The sequence below is a fragment of the Polypterus senegalus genome, chromosome 5 (assembly GCF_016835505.1).
Source record: "Polypterus senegalus isolate Bchr_013 chromosome 5, ASM1683550v1, whole genome shotgun sequence".
Taxonomy (NCBI): Eukaryota; Metazoa; Chordata; class Cladistia; order Polypteriformes; family Polypteridae; genus Polypterus; species Polypterus senegalus.
The window spans coordinates 20,846,087-20,863,974 of NC_053158.1; the positions used below are offsets into that span (position 1 = coordinate 20,846,087).

The 17,888-nt window shown below is 35.9% G+C and overlaps 1 protein-coding gene across 1 annotated transcript; it reads left to right on the forward strand.

The window, feature by feature from the left end:
- Window positions 1-2,808: 2,808 nt before the first annotated feature.
- Window positions 2,809-16,737, forward strand: timm21 (translocase of inner mitochondrial membrane 21). The gene is made up of 6 exons (XM_039754361.1): window positions 2,809-3,266; window positions 9,764-9,826; window positions 11,843-11,940; window positions 12,589-12,662; window positions 12,752-12,857; window positions 16,193-16,737. The coding sequence occupies exons 1-6, from the start codon at window positions 2,957-2,959 to the stop codon at window positions 16,283-16,285; spliced, it is 744 nt and encodes a 247-aa protein (XP_039610295.1). The 5' UTR covers window positions 2,809-2,956; the 3' UTR covers window positions 16,286-16,737.
- The last annotated feature ends 1,151 nt before the right edge of the window (window positions 16,738-17,888 follow it).

Below are 17,888 nucleotides of genomic sequence, written 5' to 3' on the forward strand. Positions count from 1 at the left end.
GAGGAATTTTGGCCCACTCATCTTTGCAGAATTGTAATTCAGCTTTATTTGAGGGTTTTCTAGCATGAACCGCCTTTTTAAGGTCATGCCATAGCATCTCAATTGGATTCAGGTCAGGACTTTGACTAGGCCACTCCAAAGTCTTCATTTTGTTTTTCTTCAGCCATTCAGAGGTGGATTTGCTGGTGTGTTTTGGGTCATTGTCCTGTTGCAGCACCAAGATCGCTTCAGCTTGAGTTGACGAACAGATGGCGGACATTCTCCTTCAGGATTTTTTGGTAGACAGTAGAATTCATGGTTCCATCTATCACAGCAAGCCTTCCAGGTCCTGAAGCAGCAAAACAACCCCAGACCATCACACTACCACCACCATATTTTACTGTTGGTATGATGTTCTTTTTCTGAAATGCTGTGTTCCTTTTACGCCAGATGTTAACGGGACATTTGCCTTCCAAAAAGTTCAGCTTTTGTCTCATCAGTCCACAAGGTATTTTCCCAAAAGTCTTGGCAATCATTGAGATGTTTCTTAGCAAAATTGAGACGAGCCCTAATGTTCTTTTTGCTTAACAGTGGTTTGCGTCTTGGAAATCTGCCATGCAGGCCGTTTTTGCACAGTCTCTTTCTTATGGTGGAGTCGTGAACACTGACCTTAATTGAGGCAAGTGAGGCCTGCAGTTCTTTAGACGTTGTCCTGGGGTCTTTTGTGACCTCTCGGATGAGTCATCTCTACACTCTTGGGGTAATTTTGGTCGGCGGGCCACTCCTGGGAAGGTTCACCACTGTTCCATGTTTTTGCCATTCGTGGATAATGGCTCTCACTGTGGTTCGCTGGAGTCCCAAAGCTTTAGAAATGGCTTTATAACCTTTACCAGACTGATAGATCTCAATGACTTCTGTTCTCATTTGTTCCTGAATTTCTTTGGATCTTGGCATGATGTCTAGCTTTTGAGGTGCTTTTGGTCTACTTCTCTGTGTCAGGCAGCTCCTATTTAAGTGATTTCTTGATTGAAACAGGTGTGGCAGTAATCAGGCCTGGGGTGGCTACGGAAATTGAACTCAGGTGTGATACACCACAGGTAGGTTATTTTTTAACAAGGGGGCAATTACTTTTTCACACAGGGCCATGTAGGTTTGGATTTTTTCTCCCTAAATAATAAAACCATCATTTAAAACTGCATTTTGTGTTTACTTGTGTTATATTTGACTAATGGTTAAATGTGTTTGATGATCAGAAACATTTTGTGTGACAAACATGCAGAAGAATAAGAAATCAGGAAGGGGGCAAATAGTTTTTCACACTACTGTATATGCTGAAGGTCTATACAAATTTATCTAAAAATTCTGAATATGTAGGTAAAAGGCTGTTATTATGTAACAACTGCGATACTAGTAAAATAGTTTTACTACAAATACAAATTTATGAGGGGAATAATTGTGTTTGCATGCAATCAACCAGGAAATCAAGGCTTTATAGAGCAAAAATACTTTGAAGTTAGATCATTTAATGAGTTTATTAACTCAGTACCATCTTTTTTTTAAAGCAAAAGGCTTGGGATGAAATATTATACTTTGTCTTTTGATTAACTGTAATGTATTTCAAAATCAAACATATTCAATCCACCTGGATTATATAAATAACATATGTTTTTGTTAAAATAATGTGGCTGTTTTTCCCAAATGAAATTATACATTTTCCTATTAACCTAATTATTGGTTTTGTGAGCTCTAATATATATATACAGTATATGTATATATAAATGTTTAGAAAACTTAAGAACTTCTTTAAGAATGCTTTATGGCAGTCTAATTAATTATCTGATTTTTTTAATCTGGGATTAAATATGCAAGGATCAAATAGAAAGAATCGATAAGAATTATCTAATGAAATGAAATCATAGACATGTAATATATCATACTTCGCCTGGGTAGTACTGAAACAGGACTGCTACTACTGACGTCACGCTTTCTCATCCCCTCCGCCCGCAGCCTCTGTCTCGGATAAGCGCGAATATATCGCTCCTGCAAGCGAACTATGATTCTTAGCGTGATGAGAGCAGTCACAAAATCAACTAAAATGTTCAAGCAAATTGTAGAAAAAAAGCCGATCTAAATCCGTTAAGAAGTTCTCTCGTGAAAAGCGGACAGACATACAGACAGACATTGGATTTTATATAGATATATATATATATATATATATATATATATATATATATATATATATATATACATAATATCAATTTCGACAATCCACGACTTTGAATAAAAGTATTCCTATAAATTCCTTATTAACGAAGAATCTTTTTTTTTTTCATTTTATCAGTTAAGGGCAGATAATTCAGATCGATTCTTTCTATTTGATCATTTTATATTTAATCACAAGATAAGAAACCTGATCATTAATTAGAATGCCTTAAAGTTTTCTTAAATCATTAGATCTGTCCTTTAGAGCAAAAAGTTAATATTGTTTTATGTTTATAGCTAAGCCTGAAACTGAGGAGAGAGCATCAAGACCTTCCATCCCTCCTGAAAACTTGTCATAACTCTCTGTGCCCGCACACAGTGAAGAGCGCTATACAAAAATAAACTGAATCTGAATTGAATCAGCATACTGTAACTCACCGCATAGTTTGCTATGGCACAAATGTGTAAATTGCGATCCTGGCCAAGCGAAACCATTTTTTTACGTATTAACAGAAAGAACAATAATAAAGAATATACAAAATGTAACAGATCCCACTTACTCGTGTTTTACGACCAATAAAACGGGAGATTTAAAAAAAAGCAAGAAACTCCAACTCCCAGAATGCATTTTGTCCGGGCGTGGTGTATGGATTGCAATGGCGAATTATTTTTGGTTTTTTTTTTCAAATTTAAGAGACATGTCTTCCATTTATTATGAAATAGTCCGTTCTTTTAATTTTTGAACGTATTGTCGACAGACGTGAAACACAGGACTATGGCTTATTACGTGTGTGTAAAACCAGCTCAGTTCAGCTTGGTGCGCGCGAACAATGCGCTTTTGCACTGTTTAAAGCAAATTCGAAGGAATACTTTGTGGCAAAGCTCGTCCGCGTTGTACTTTGTTAGCAACGGCAAGGGCACGTCCTTGACTCTCAGCGGCTCGCGCTGCCCCCCGTGCAGATTTATCTCCTCTGGCCAAAGTGTACGAAGTGAACGGGACCGACACAACCGGAACGAGCAAGCCGGGCAGTTGACGACCCGGAGGAGTCCGAGCGAAGCGCCCACGCTGTCCACGGCTCAGAAAGGTGAGGGGCGGCCACGGCGGCTCTGAAGTGTTCACTGGTCAAAGTTGAGCAGTGAATTAATGGATAGACATTGTTGGGTTCAATTTAAGTTAATCAATTTCTACTTTGTTTTCTGTATGTTTTGACAAGTTTATGTGTACTAATTCTGTATTTAGTGTAATCTATACGTGTGTTACACTTGAAAACGTGCCTCCGCGTACTCGTTGAAGAGCGCTATATAAAAATAAACAGAAACTGAAATGAGAGCAGGCAGTGACCTCACAATTCATTGTCTGACAGTGGTGCTGTTTTAATGTTTGTGTGACTTCACAATATGTCAGGTAATCATTCAGATTATTATTTGTCCAGCCAGCTAGTTCGTAAAATCAAAACGTAAAAAGCATTGTATTAGTTGCATTAGCCAGTAATGTACGGATTGGCATTCTGTCACCAGTGGCAGGCGCACCTTTAAAAACTGCAAGTCTTCAGTGTCACAAACAGAATTCCATCTTCCTTTTAAGGATAGGAAAGGAGCCGTGTGGAGAACAAGAGGATTCATTATGGCACTCGCTGTTGGTGCCTCAGTGTTTTTGTCTGTTGAAAACTGAACTTTTCCTACTAATCTGTGCTAGATCCATTAAAGATGTCAATAATAATATTTTGACTGACTAAAATTTGATTCTCATTAGGGCTGTCAAACACAATTTTTAATCCTGATTAATTGCATCACCATCCTACACGGATGTTTCACCCAGGTGGTTCAGCGATGTCCAGTAGTGCCCAGTGAATGCCACTGCTGTAAAAGTTCTTAGTGATTGTTGACTTAAGGAAGGCCTATGCTGTCAGCACTCCACTGCACATCGAGGGCTCTGCGGTGGACACTTGGTCAAGAGCACCAAATTCATGGATGTGCACCTGGCAGCTGATCTTACTTGGTGAATTAACAGCACCTCCACAGTGAAGAGGGCTCAGCAGAGTCTACACTTCCTTCGATGGCTGAGTAAGGAAAGTCTGACGCCCCACAAACCCCCCACATATACAGGGGCATCATTGAGAGCATTCTGACCAGCGGTATAAGTGGTTTGGCAACTACAGTATCCGTGACTGTAAGGCCCTACAATGGATTGTGCATTGGGACCTCTCAGCCCTCCATTAAATACATCTTTATAAAGCGTTGTATTAGTAAATCCTTTAGCATTATGAAGGGCCGATCCCACTCCTCACACCATCTCTTTGTCCTACTTTGATCTGACAGAGAGTACAGTAGCAACCAATCCAGTTCTGCCGTCTTCTGCAACAGTTTCTACCCCTTGGCTCACTAAACTCTATGCTTGCCCCCCTGCACCCAGAGCAGCTCCTAGTAGCTTATTTATATGCTGTACATTTGTTATTACTGTATCTTAGTTGCTATAATTTATATTTATTACCATGCATTTCAAATTATTCCTATTTTTTAACTTACCTGTATTTATTTATGTATTTATTAATCATATTGTTCTTTATCTGCTTTCCGGTTGTCCTGTGTTTATGTATATGTTGCACTGCAATCCTGGAAACGTTATTTTGTGCCACTGTATGCTGCAATATGATGTATGGATGGTATGACAAGAGAGCCTCTCCACTTGAATTGTAAAGTCTTCATGTCTTTCATATAAATCCTAGAGAAGTGACACAATTGTCCCATGAGATAATAATGTGTAAGAATTGTCCGGCCTCTCCGAATGACATGATTCAACCCTGTTTCTTCAACTATATTTTGAGTTCTGCAGTTTGGTGCAGTCCATTTTGCAGTAAATAGCCGCAGTTTAAACCTTGAGATTTTTTTGATTCAGGCAAGTTGTACATTCACAATTTGTAGTCTGCTACATATTTTGCTGTCTTAATAGCCAGGTTTCCATCCAAGGAGTTTTTGCGAAAAAATATTTAGTGCTTCAAATTTTAGCTGATGGAAATGCTAATTATCGATAAAATGTTGTACATGTCGACATAATATTTTTCCGTTTAACTTTAGCGCATAAATTCCATATCGATACTTCAGATGTTGCAAAAACTACATTGGAAACATTTTTTGTCGGAAAAAAACGGCTTTAACGCAAATAAATGTGTCACATGATACATTTTCATCACGTGCAATCAAAACGAGAGTAGCGGAGCAGTTCGCATGGTCTGATGAAGAGACTCGTTATTTCTCGTGATGAGCCAATGCAGTAGCGGATAGGCTGGGTCTCCTGCTACTAAAAGGGGTACCTGAACTCCCTCCACATCAACTGTAGCCTGGGGGTGTCTCTCAGGATGTCTAAATAATACAAAAACCGCAAAGGTAATTTACTGTGCCAGTCAAAATATTTAATAAACCGTGTGTTTCATTATCTAAGCATTTTTTTTTCTTATTATTAAATGGCAGATGTTTTAGCATATATGAGAAATTCTCTCATTAATATTAACTTTAGTTTTTTTTTGATTAAACGTCTTTATTTTGTATTAATTCAAATTTCAGTTTTAATTAAAACCTTAAGGGAAGCAGGTTACAGTACTAATTCAGTTGTTATTGCACAGAGAAGGGATGTTGAAAGGTAGGCTCACCTGTACAGATCCGATGCTGCAAACACAGCTGCATCATGGGCACTTCCAGGAGTGCCAACGCAAATGTCTTGTATCATGCACCTGTCATCAACAAGGGCCTGGAGAACAATAGATGGCCATCCTTTGCGATTAATGTAATCGCGGTAGCCTTCCGTCGGGGGAAGAATAGGCACATGCGCGCATCCAGCGCACCGTAAATCTATGGCACAAGATGCACCAAGGAATTGCGGTATGCAATTTCATTGGCTTACACTACAGTCGGAAGTCTGATATAACGCTGCATTAATTTTTCTTTAATAGCGTGCACACAGCATATACACATCGATGGACGGTAGTTTTACCAACCCGAAAGTTTCTCCAACTACTCTATACTCGGCGCAGGTTGCCAGCTTGTAAAGGGCGATGGCAATCCGTTTTGGGTTGGAACCGGTGGTCGGTGACAACCTGTGATGGGCGCAACATCAGGACTGATGAATCCACACAACATCTCAAACATTGGCCGTGTCATTCTAAAATGCTGCAGCCAGAGATTTTCTGTGAAGTGTGTTTCTCCACCACCTCCTCCCAGAAGGTCTTATTCCGTCGTCTCTCCCATACCCGTGGGTTTCGTCGCACTGGGGTACTTTCTTCGAGCGCTAGGGCTATCGGACAAACAACTGCTTCATTCTGCTGTCGTCTTCGGATATTATGTACAATTCCAATTATTTGTGAAACTGAAATAACAGTAAGATGGCAAATTTTAAAAAAACTGTCTATATAATCTCTCCATTTCTTTTAGTGGAGGGGGTGTAACGTGGAAAACAAAAGGTAGATAATTTGTGACATACACAAAATTATGTATGGAAACGGCTCAAGGGCAGATTATTTTTCACGATACAACAAAACTTATGCGACAGTTCGTTTTGGAGGGGATGACGTCATCACGCACACCATTTTATCGATAAAAAGCCAGTTGGATGGAAACAGGCTGGAGACAGCAAATTTCGCACATTTTTTTTTACGTATATTCTGTTTGTCGATAACAAAACGTCGCAAAAAACTGGATGGAAACTTGGCTACTGTTAGAGTTTCTAACAGCAGCATCATGCATGCTTTGCTGTTAAGTGAAGCCAAGCATGTAGTACTTCTGTGACATTTAAATTTGCCAGCACAAAGATTTTGAAATATTTTGAAGTATCCCCGTTTTCCTTCATTCTTCATTTGTTAAGTACTGAACTCTTAACTAGGCACAACTAAAAGTGAGATTTCTTAACTCCCACTCCTCCCCCTAATGTTGCATTTGGGGATTTTGAAAATTGATTACAAATTTTTTTTGTGGTTGTTGTATATCTGTTCATTTTTCTTATACACAGAGAATCATTTTTTAATTAATTGTTTCAAATGTCAGAACAACATGTTTAATAAGTAATACAAAATTTAAAGGCCAACGTATTTTTCATTCACAAAAGTAATAAATGAGTACATATCAAAACAAGCAGAAATACATTTTCTTACCGATGACTTCAGGTCAAAAAAGAGGAAACAAGTCAAAGTCAGTTGACGTTGAGTGCCTTTATGTTTTATAGGGTCATTATTGTCCAGTTGAGTTGCAGTTTTGATAACTTTATGCATAGCTCTGCTTCTGTCTTCAGCTTTGTCAAATCCAGTATTTATTTTTAAAGAAAGGATAAAAGTTCCCAAACACTGGCATCTCTGTCTGAAATGATAGCTTTCCACTGTCTATCTATTAATATTACTTACACTAAAATGAAAATTTAGATACACGCATTTTATTATTTGTAACTGCTACAATTCATTTTCATTGTGTATTATTTTGCTTTAGTCTGGCAATTCCTAAAACTGTTTTAAAATGATGGTACAAAAAAAAGGTCACCCAAATTCAAAAATTTGAAATGTTTTTGGACCAGACCTGTGGGAGAAAGAAAGAAACAGAAAGTGACTGACAGGCAAACATGCCTTGGAGAAAGACAGCTCACCTGAGACTCTGACCTGCACATGAATCCGTCAACGTGTACCTGCTGGATTGGAGTCAATGTGAGCTTTAAAAGACTTCAGTTTAGAAAGATAGGAGTGGAGTGTCGCAGCAGGAGCATTGTGATACCAAGCAATCATGGAGATTCACGTTTATCCATTGTGTCCTTTCTAATCCCAATTTTAACTGTTTTTTTTTTTTACAGTTTTTTTCACTGTTCTCGCTTATAGCTGCATTGATATACAACCACCTTTATGTAACTGAAGAGATGAGATTAAGAAAAAGTAACGCATAATACCTTTCAAAATTAAGTGCATTAATGCTTTAACTTTGACACCCCTCATTTTTAGTCACACTTATCAGATCTGTATGTGAAAGAAATCTGAATTGAACTACAGTTTTAATGTAGCCAAAATACAGTTGCAGATACCTATATTTCACTTTCTGATTACTTAAATGTAATTACAGATATTTCTGAGTATTTCAGTAGCTGAGAACATTATATATTAAAAAAAAATATATTAAAACATTTTGTTATGAATTTTGAATTAAGTTTAGTTGCAGACATTTTGAGTTGAAAGTTCAGTAGTAGTCAATGAGAAAGTCCCCCTAATTGTGTATATCATGAAGTAAGATCTAAATAAATTTAATGTGTATTCTGTCTAGTTATGATAAAGAATATTGCAGATATCTCATTGTTTTTTGTCTACAGTTCAGATTTCTTTACACTAAATGACACCCAAATGTAATTATAAAAATGTAATCGACATTTAAAAATACTCCATCCAAAAATGATATTTTTATGTTACACCACATAGTTTGAAATGGTGGCCAAGAAATATTCTCATAGTACAGTGCTTTTTTGCTGCCTTCACTTCAGAAGAGAACTATATTATGGCAATGTGACTTTTCTGTTTATATTGTGTGCTGTTTTTTCCAGAAGTAATAATATTTTAGCAAAAAAGCATGTATTTTTCTCATTTTGAGCATATTAATGGATTTATGAATTATGCAACACAAATTACATGAGAATTTTTTAAATTTTTTCCATGGATGTTTTTCATAGTGTTTGCCATTGATCAGCTTTTGTCACTTTTGGCTCCTGTTCTCTTAGAATCTTTAATATGTACTTTCTCCATGAAAACATGAGATTTAAACATTTTTCTCTGCCGCCATTAAAAACTGTGTGGGGAAAGTAACGTATTAAAAAAAAATAATAATTTTTGGGTGATGTTTTAATTTAAATGTTACAATGTTTTGTGCCCAACGAAATTGGTGAAATGCTCCAGTATATACTTTATGCTCCTTAGTTGTGGTTTTAGCTGGATGGGTGAATTTAATATTCGAGCATTTCTAGTCAACATTAACAATTATCTTGTTCTTCTGGGAAACACCTACAGCATGTCAGATGGATAGAAAGATAGATGAGGTAAGACAGATGTATTGCATCAACAACACACTTAAAATGGTTATGGGTAACTTATTTACCTTAAATGTAGTTACTTTGTAAATTGTGCATTTTATTAGTACAGGGTGGTCCAGTTCTAATTATGCAGATCCAGATCGTCTGGATGATTTTGATTTATGCGGGGACGATTCCAGTTTGGTGCAAAGACAATTATTCATGTCGTCAGTTTGCACATTTCTCAATGGTCCGGGATTTTTCGTGTGATTTTCTATGTAATAAACTTAAGTTATAGCGTAATGAAAATTGCATAATTAGATCTGGACCACCCAATAGAATTCCTATGTGAACAGCTAGGTTCAATGTGGTTTAATAAAATTAAGTTAAGAAACAATGACATAGTAATATATTTGACTAAATACTTTAGAATACTATGGAATTTTTAAGCATTTTAGAATAAACTATGAGAGTATCTGGTCAGTTGGCAGAAATTAAACATTCACATTCCTACTGTGTTGTATACTGTATAAATAATATATCTCTTCTCATATTTTTCAGTGAAAGAAGCTGGAAAAGACTTTACTTATTTAATAGTTATACTTGTTGGACTTGGAGTAACAGGTAAATACTTAAGAAAACATGAATCTTTCCAAAATAGCACTTTTAAAATTATATTAAACAACCCCTTGGGCTGATTTCCTCACTTTTAATCTTTGGGGTGATATTCTTAAAAACAATTTTAAAAAATACAAGGTGAGACACAAAATTAACCGGATTGGTAAAAAAAAAAATTATTGATGGATTACAACATTCTAAACCTTGTCATCTTCTATATATTACACCCTATTGATCTCTACACCGATCCTTACGTATCTTCCATTGATTGAAACAGTGCTGGAAGTCTTCTTGCTTGAGGCTCCAACAGGCTTTCAGTTTCTGTCTTCACTTCATCCATGGAAGAAAAATGTGTTCCCTTCAGGTCACTTTTGATTTTCAGGCGAATAGGGAGGATGATCGAGGACAGGAATGTTTTTGTCAGTCAAAAAATGGTTTACGGAAAAAGCATTGTGCGCAGGAGCGTTGACTTGGTGAAGCAACACCTCCTCTACTGCCCACCATCAACCTGGGCATTGAACGTCTTCCACATTTGCTTGTCCTACCTTGAAACGTTTGTGCCATTCAAAAACTTGTGTGTGAGACAAACTGTTATCACCGTACACTGTTTTTTATCATTTCATAAGTTTCTGTGGCCATTTTGTTCAATTCCGCGAGTAATTTGATGTTGATTCGCTCACTGTTTGTTTTTTTGTTTGTTTTTTTTGTTTTTTTTTAAACCCAACATTATCACGCCAACTCGTGTAGCGATTGATTGATTGATTGATAGATAGATACTTTATTAATCCCAAGGGGAAATTCACATAATCCAGCAGCAGTATACTGATACAAAGAAACAATATTAAATTAAATAGAAAAAAAATGTAAAAATGAAGAAAAAAAAAATAAAAATAAAAAAAGCAGACAATAACTTTGAGTAATGTTAACATTTACTCCCCCCGGGTGGAATTGAAGAGTCACATAGTGTGGGGGAGGAACGATCACCTCAGTCTGTCAGTGGAGCAAGACAGTGACAAAAGTCACTGAAGCTACTCCTCTGCCTGGAGATGAGACTGTTCAGTGGATGCAGTGGATTCTTCATGATTGACAGGAGTTTGCTTAATGCCCGTCGCTCTGCCACAGATGTTAAACTGTCCAACTTTACTCCTACAATAGAGCCTGCCTTCTTAACAAGTTTGTGCAAACACTGACTGGGGTATTCACAGGATATACCTAGCCAGTCTGCGGTTTGAGAGGCAGTGTAGGAAGGGATATAGTGCTATGATTCACGATCGGCTGACCTCCAGATAGTTTTCCAGGAAAGCCCCAAGCCCAGTCTGGTTATTTTTGACTTATACAGGAAGTGTGTTTTGGTATTAGAGCATCTTTTCTGAATTGTCTTTTAAAAATGTTATCATATTTTATATAATTGCTCAGGTTACCTTGAAAAAACTAAATTTTTTCTGTATGGACGCTGGTACCTTACAAGATTTAAAAAAAAACAGTCATTAAAGTGACATGAACTCTTCAGACCTAAATCCTTACCCTCTGTATTTACAAAGAATGATTATTTTTTAAATTCTGAGTAGGGTGAGCACTATAGTTCCATTTGTATGCAAAAATCAAATTAAATGGAAGTTCTGTTCGATTTAAGGGAATTTGTGTTATAATTATATACATTATGTGTTGTCTGTTATACTATTAAATAGTGTGGCAACATTGAATTTGTTAGACACATCGGTATAAATATCAATCACAAGCCAAGTGTTTTATTCCACATTGCGCAGAAGGTGAATGTAAACACTTTACCAGTAGTTGAACAGTCAGAAAAAAATTTCAGTACTGTTTTGATATATCATTATATTATATTTATTATTATTATATTATACTGGTAAATTTGTAGAATAAAAATGATTGATCTGACACACATTCCTCAGTAGTCACTTTAATATTGCTTGACAAAAAGATTTATTTTAGAACCAAAAACATACACAACTGTCTCCAAGCATCAAACCTTAATAGAAATGCTATGCTTTTCCCTAGGTGGATTGTTTTATGTTGTCTTCAAAGAATTGTTTTCATCATCAAGTCCCAGCAAAATTTATGGAGTGGCATTAGAGAAATGCAGGGCTCATCCTGAGGTACGGTATTTGTGTTTTTAGCCCATATTCACATTCAGATTATCTACATAAAATGTAACAGGTTTATTATTTATATATAGTAATTTACTGACAGTTTTGATTCAGACATAGTTTAAACATATTTTTGAAGTCAGTACTACATTAAAAATTAGATGTGTCTTTGCTAGAAGTATCTAGAATAAAACTAGTGAACTGGGACATATGAGGCTGCATATAATTATGATAGTAATGATAATGAAATTATACCAATAAGAGAAAACTGCCTGAATCCAAGAGATGGGGATGAGGTATGAACATTAATGGGTACATATAATTTAGGTAAGGTTGGAAAGTTGAGGAAGTAGCCTTTTATATAGGAGAGAATTTTAATACATATCTACTTCAAATGGGTCATTAATCATATCTATGTCAGTATGTTTAGATTCAACTAGAAAGCATCAGCAGTAGGGGACTGATTTTGGGAGTGTATTCTGGTGCCCCTCCATGAAAATAATATTATTAATGTGCATCTTCTTGTTAATAAAACAAATTACATTTACAAGAGAAATATTATAGAACTGTGGAACCTGAGCTGATTTGATATATGCAATTCAAGATGTTATTTTTCATTACATGATGTGAATGATTTATTATTATTTTTTAATTTAGGTTATTGGAGTATTTGGAGAGCCGATAAAAGGCTATGGAGAGACAACTCGTCGTGGTAGAAGGCAGCATGTAAGGTAATGCCAGTTGCATGACGGGTGTTTCTGCAATCCATAGACTTTTTGGATTACATGTTTTTTTTTCTTTTTGTTTTGTTTTCTCTCAGCCATGTTGAGTATATGAAAGATGGAGTCAAGCATATGAGACTGAAGTTTTACATTCAAGGATCAGAGCCTAGAGTTGAAGGAACGGTACATTTAGAAGTTAAAGAGGTATGTGTGTTCATTATAGTTTAACAATCTGCCAAGGCACACCTCTGTTTTTTTTTTTTTTTGTAGAAGTATCTCCCCTTTTCATCAAGTCCTTTCATTTTTCTGATTCAGCCAAAATTAATCTGTCCAGTCATGCCAGTTATGAACAATATTACACAATATAACATTATTTAAGGAAAAAGAAACAAAAATATAAAAGGTGTCTTTTTTTTGGTATTTTTTTAATTGGGGGGGAAAACAACCAGAACATATTTACTAAAACAAACCACACAACACATTTTAATAAAGTAAGTTATTGCAAGTCTTCAGTGTGTTTATGAACATTTCAGTGTTAACTTTTTGAATACTGAACTAAAAACATAAAATATCATTCCCTTATAAATAAGCATTGCTGACTAAAAGCAAAATAAACAGCTTTTCTTTGTATATAAAAGTGCCAGTTATATGCATCAACTTTAAAGGAATAACAAAAGCTAGTAAAATTAAAAAAGATAAAATTCTATTACAGTATAAATAAAAACATGTAGTATTAGTCATCATATTTGGACTGACACCACCTCCCTAACCGTTTCCCAGAATACCAGGACTCTGGCACAAGGAATCCCCTAGTTCCTTGTTACTATGTGTATTATCCCTAGTGCGCTTGCTAGTGAAAAATGCTTCATACCCATGTTATCTTCTACATTTACAAGATCACAAACGTTATCCTCAGATTATATAGACCAACAACAAGAGCCCACTCTAAGGAAACCGTGAATACTATGGATTGTCTTTACAACTTTAAACTTCCATGGATTATGTCCATTGCCTTGATTGGCTGTTATGGACAGTTACCAATCTTCTGGCTGGTTTTTGATGTTTGTTATTGTAGCCTCTAGTTGGCCAGAGATCTTTGAACTATGTGTTCCATTGGCAAAGTTGGCCATCAGTCTACATACAGGAGTGTGTTGCAGAGTGTTGATCAGAAAATGGGATGAATACCTAAACACACTGCTTTCAAGGGGAAGCAAGCAGCACATGGAAAGATGTATACCATTGGAAAGCACCGTTTTTCTGCTTCTACGTGTACTGTATTTCATATCTCAAACCAACTTTTATGGAGTAAAGCTTAATATGTGTATTGTGGACTCATTGTTGCCAATATGTTAAGACATTTTTGGTTAAACCATCTTTTGTTTGTCATGTTGTTAATGCAAAAGATACGGTGGATGGGAATAGAATAGACCCCGTTTAAATATATCCAAATTTTGTTTGCCTTAAGCTTAGAGTTTAAATGCAAACAATCTGTGTATTTCCTAATAACATACCACAATACTTAACAATTTAAAAATAAAAAAAATAGTTGTAAAAAGTGTCATACATTAAGTAAAAACAACTGCAATTTTTTTGTTTGATTATTAATATGGCATCGCTTAAACCAAGAATGTCAAAATCCAGTCCTGGAGGCCCGCAGTGACCAGTTTTTACTGCTAATTAACTTCTTTTGCCTTAGTTTTAATTAAGTTGACTCAGGCCAAGCAATAATGAGACGCAAAACAAGCCACCACACGACCAGCTCAACTGTGCCCATCACAGAATATCTGAAAATAAAGAAACATGAAGGTCTCAGTAAGGTTGCTCTCTCAGGTCACCATAACATTTTGTCATTTATTAGAAAAACAGAAAACCAACAGTTTCAGAAATGTCTGCTGTAGCAGAATGAGAGCAGCAATGAGACATGAAATTAAAGATTTGGTTTAATTAATTGTAAGACTCTACTTCTTATTAAAAAACTAGCTGGAGTGAAACTGGTTGGTACGAGTTTGAAGCCCCAATTTAGTTGGTCATCTGTTGGCTCGTTTCACGTCTCATTTTTGTTTGGCTACTATTTAATGAAGAAAAGAATCAATTCAGAGGACCAAATCCTTATAAACAAGGCTATTAAATGAAGGGAAAAGAAGTTAATTAGCAATGAAAACTGGTCACTGATTAGGAGAAGGATTACGAGTAGAATGAAAACCTGCAGCCACTGTGGCCCTTCAGGCCCAGAGTTCAACACAGCTGACTTAAACTATCATAGAGATAACCAATTTCCTTCAAGATCACATTTTTACTTGATTGTCCAACACCTGTGGGAGATCTTAAGTTGATAACTTGCATAAAGGCAGCTCTTTACTACTAAGCTGCAAGTGTTGTCACACATAAAGAAAGTAGCATGGGTTCCAATGAACTTCCAAAACAAGTCCGTAACAAAGTTGTGGAAAGGTTCAGTGATATAAAAAGATTTCCAAGGCTTTGAAGATGCCTTGGAGCACTGCTGAGTTGATCATTAAGAAGTGGAAAGTGTGACAGATGACACGTGTATTATACAACAGTATCAAAAGTATTGCACACATCTTGCCTATATGGGATGGTGGTAAGAAGAAAACCCTTTCTCAGAAAAGTCCATCTGGAGTCCTGTATGAAGTTGATCTAAAAATACATGAAGGATGCTGCAACAAACCATCAAAAGGTTTTGTGGTCAAATGACACAAATAGGACTTTTTGGCATAAACACATCCCATCACAGAAATGGCACCATCCTACCTGTAAAGCATGGTGGTGGCTGCATAACTTGTGGGGATGTTTGTCATCTGTAGGGACAGGAAAACTTGTCTGGATTGAAATGAATATGGATGGGGCCAGGTATAAAGGGATTCTGGACCAGAACCTGATGACATCTGCTAAAAGATTTAAAATTGGTAGGAAATTAATATCTCAACAGGACAGTGACCAAATGTCATAGAGCAAATTACAAAGAAGATGGTGGATGTTCTGGAGTGGCTAAGTCAAACTCCTGACCTAAATGTGTTTGAAAATCTTTGGAATAACTGAAGGTTGCTGTTCATCATCGCAAACCAACTTGCCTCACCCTGCAGAGAGAAGATCCAAAAATTCCAGGTGTGCTAGTCTTGTGAAAAGCTTCTCAAAAGACAGGTAGCTGTAGTTGTTGCCAATGGTGCTTCCACCAATTACAGACATGGAGGGTATGTACAAAATACATGAAAACACTTCTGTTTTTGCTATTTAAACACAAACCTTCTTTTTCAGTGCATTCATATGGTTTGTTGTTCACTTAATAATACAAGTCAATTTAACTCCAAGTAGTTTACAGATTATAACGTGAGAAAATGTAATGTTTTGGAGCAGAGTGTATTCTTTTTCTATCTACTATACCTAGAAGCTTTTAACAGTACTGTTATTTGTAAATATCTGTAAGAAAGTGACATATTGAATGTATACTGCTGTCTGAGTATTGTTGTTAGATAATGCACCAGATACTTTACAGTAGATTGTTTGTTTGTTTTTTGTTTCAGAATCCAACAAGTGGAAAATTTGAATTTTGCTTTATTTTTGTGGATATTGACACATACCCAAGAAGATCCATTGTCATTGAAGACAACCGATGAGCTTACTGCCAAATATATTGTTATCATGGTAAAATTATACTTCACTCAGTATCTTTGATTGTAATTTACATCAAATGAAAATGTACTTTTGTTTCTTTTTTTTTTTTTGAACTGAACTAGAAATTTGTATTGATCAGTAGAATAATTAATAGTTTTTTGCTGTGGGTTGAACAGAAAAAAACTGTATAAATGAATACTATTTTCCTAAACGGAGACGGAGAAAATACAAAACTCAACACTAGTGCAAACTTATCATGTACTGGAACTCCACATATGTTGTGGTTTTCACTTAACAAGTCAAAGATTGTTTTTACTAATTGAGAAGATTAAAGTTTGAATTAAGAGAACATTTTTTATAAAACAGTTCACCTGTAAAATCAGTGCCAAAATAAATGTCTTTTGATTTGTAACAGTTTTCCAATGCATTAAAAGTATAAAACATACAGTACATATTACTTCAGAGTATCATTCTTCTTCTTGTGTGATGTAAATGTAACCTGGAAAAGGGGAAAAAAGCTTGTTTCTCTGACCAATGAATTCATGAATGAAGACCAGCTTAGTCATTCACTTTCTAATACAAGTGATGGAAATCTTAAATGGAAAGGTACATTATTTGGCCATTCATTTATTTTCCAAGTCAGTTTAACCAAACACAGGGTCACAGGGTATTGAAGCCTGTCCTGCTGGTACTGTTTACAAATCAAAAGTAACCCTGACTGAGGTGCAAGTCCTCCACAGTATGTAGTCACTTATACAGTGTGTTTGGGATGTGGGTTTTCCTCTGTGATCTGTCAATTTTGCCGTTGAATAGCCTATTAATAATAATACATTTTATTTATATAGTGCCTTTCCTATGTTCCCACACTTTCTGACTTTTCTTGCCTGACTTTATTTGTGTTGCATTTTTTTCCCCAGTGTATTGATTCTAAGTGACCAAACTTACAAAAATAAGTTAGACAATGCTTCACAGACAACATATTGTTAAATACACAATAATAGTTCCTGTCAATAATGCATTTTGTAATTGATTAAAGTGACTAAATCGTACAGCCATTTTTACTGTCAGAAGTAGTTAATTCATCAAAGGATTGTTACGAGACATTTAGTCTCTCCAGATTATCGGGAACAAACCAAAAATCTTACTGGAGGACAGGTAGAGATTGTAACTGAGCATAAAATGAGACTGTGCAAACAAAATCAGAGTCAAAGTTAAAAACAAAAAAATCGAAAACCTGTTGCTAAGGCCTACTTATTTAGAAACTAACTAACACTTAAAGCTGGGAGAAATAGAACAAGTGTCCACTGAGGTATAGAGTGTTCTTCCTATGACGTAAGCAACACAACAGACGCAGTCACATGAAGCTGCTCAGAGCATCTAATAAAGAAATAAAACAAGACAAAAAATTTACTTTGTCAAAATAATTTGAAATCAAAAAATTACTTCAAAATTGTAATCCTGCACCATTAACTTATGTAATGGAAGGACCAAGAGAGAGAATAAGCACAGGGCACATAACCATCCCAGAGTGCTAGGTGCTCACCAAAGTAACACTAAATTACATTGGTTTGCCTAAATTATAAATCAAGACATACAAAACATTTA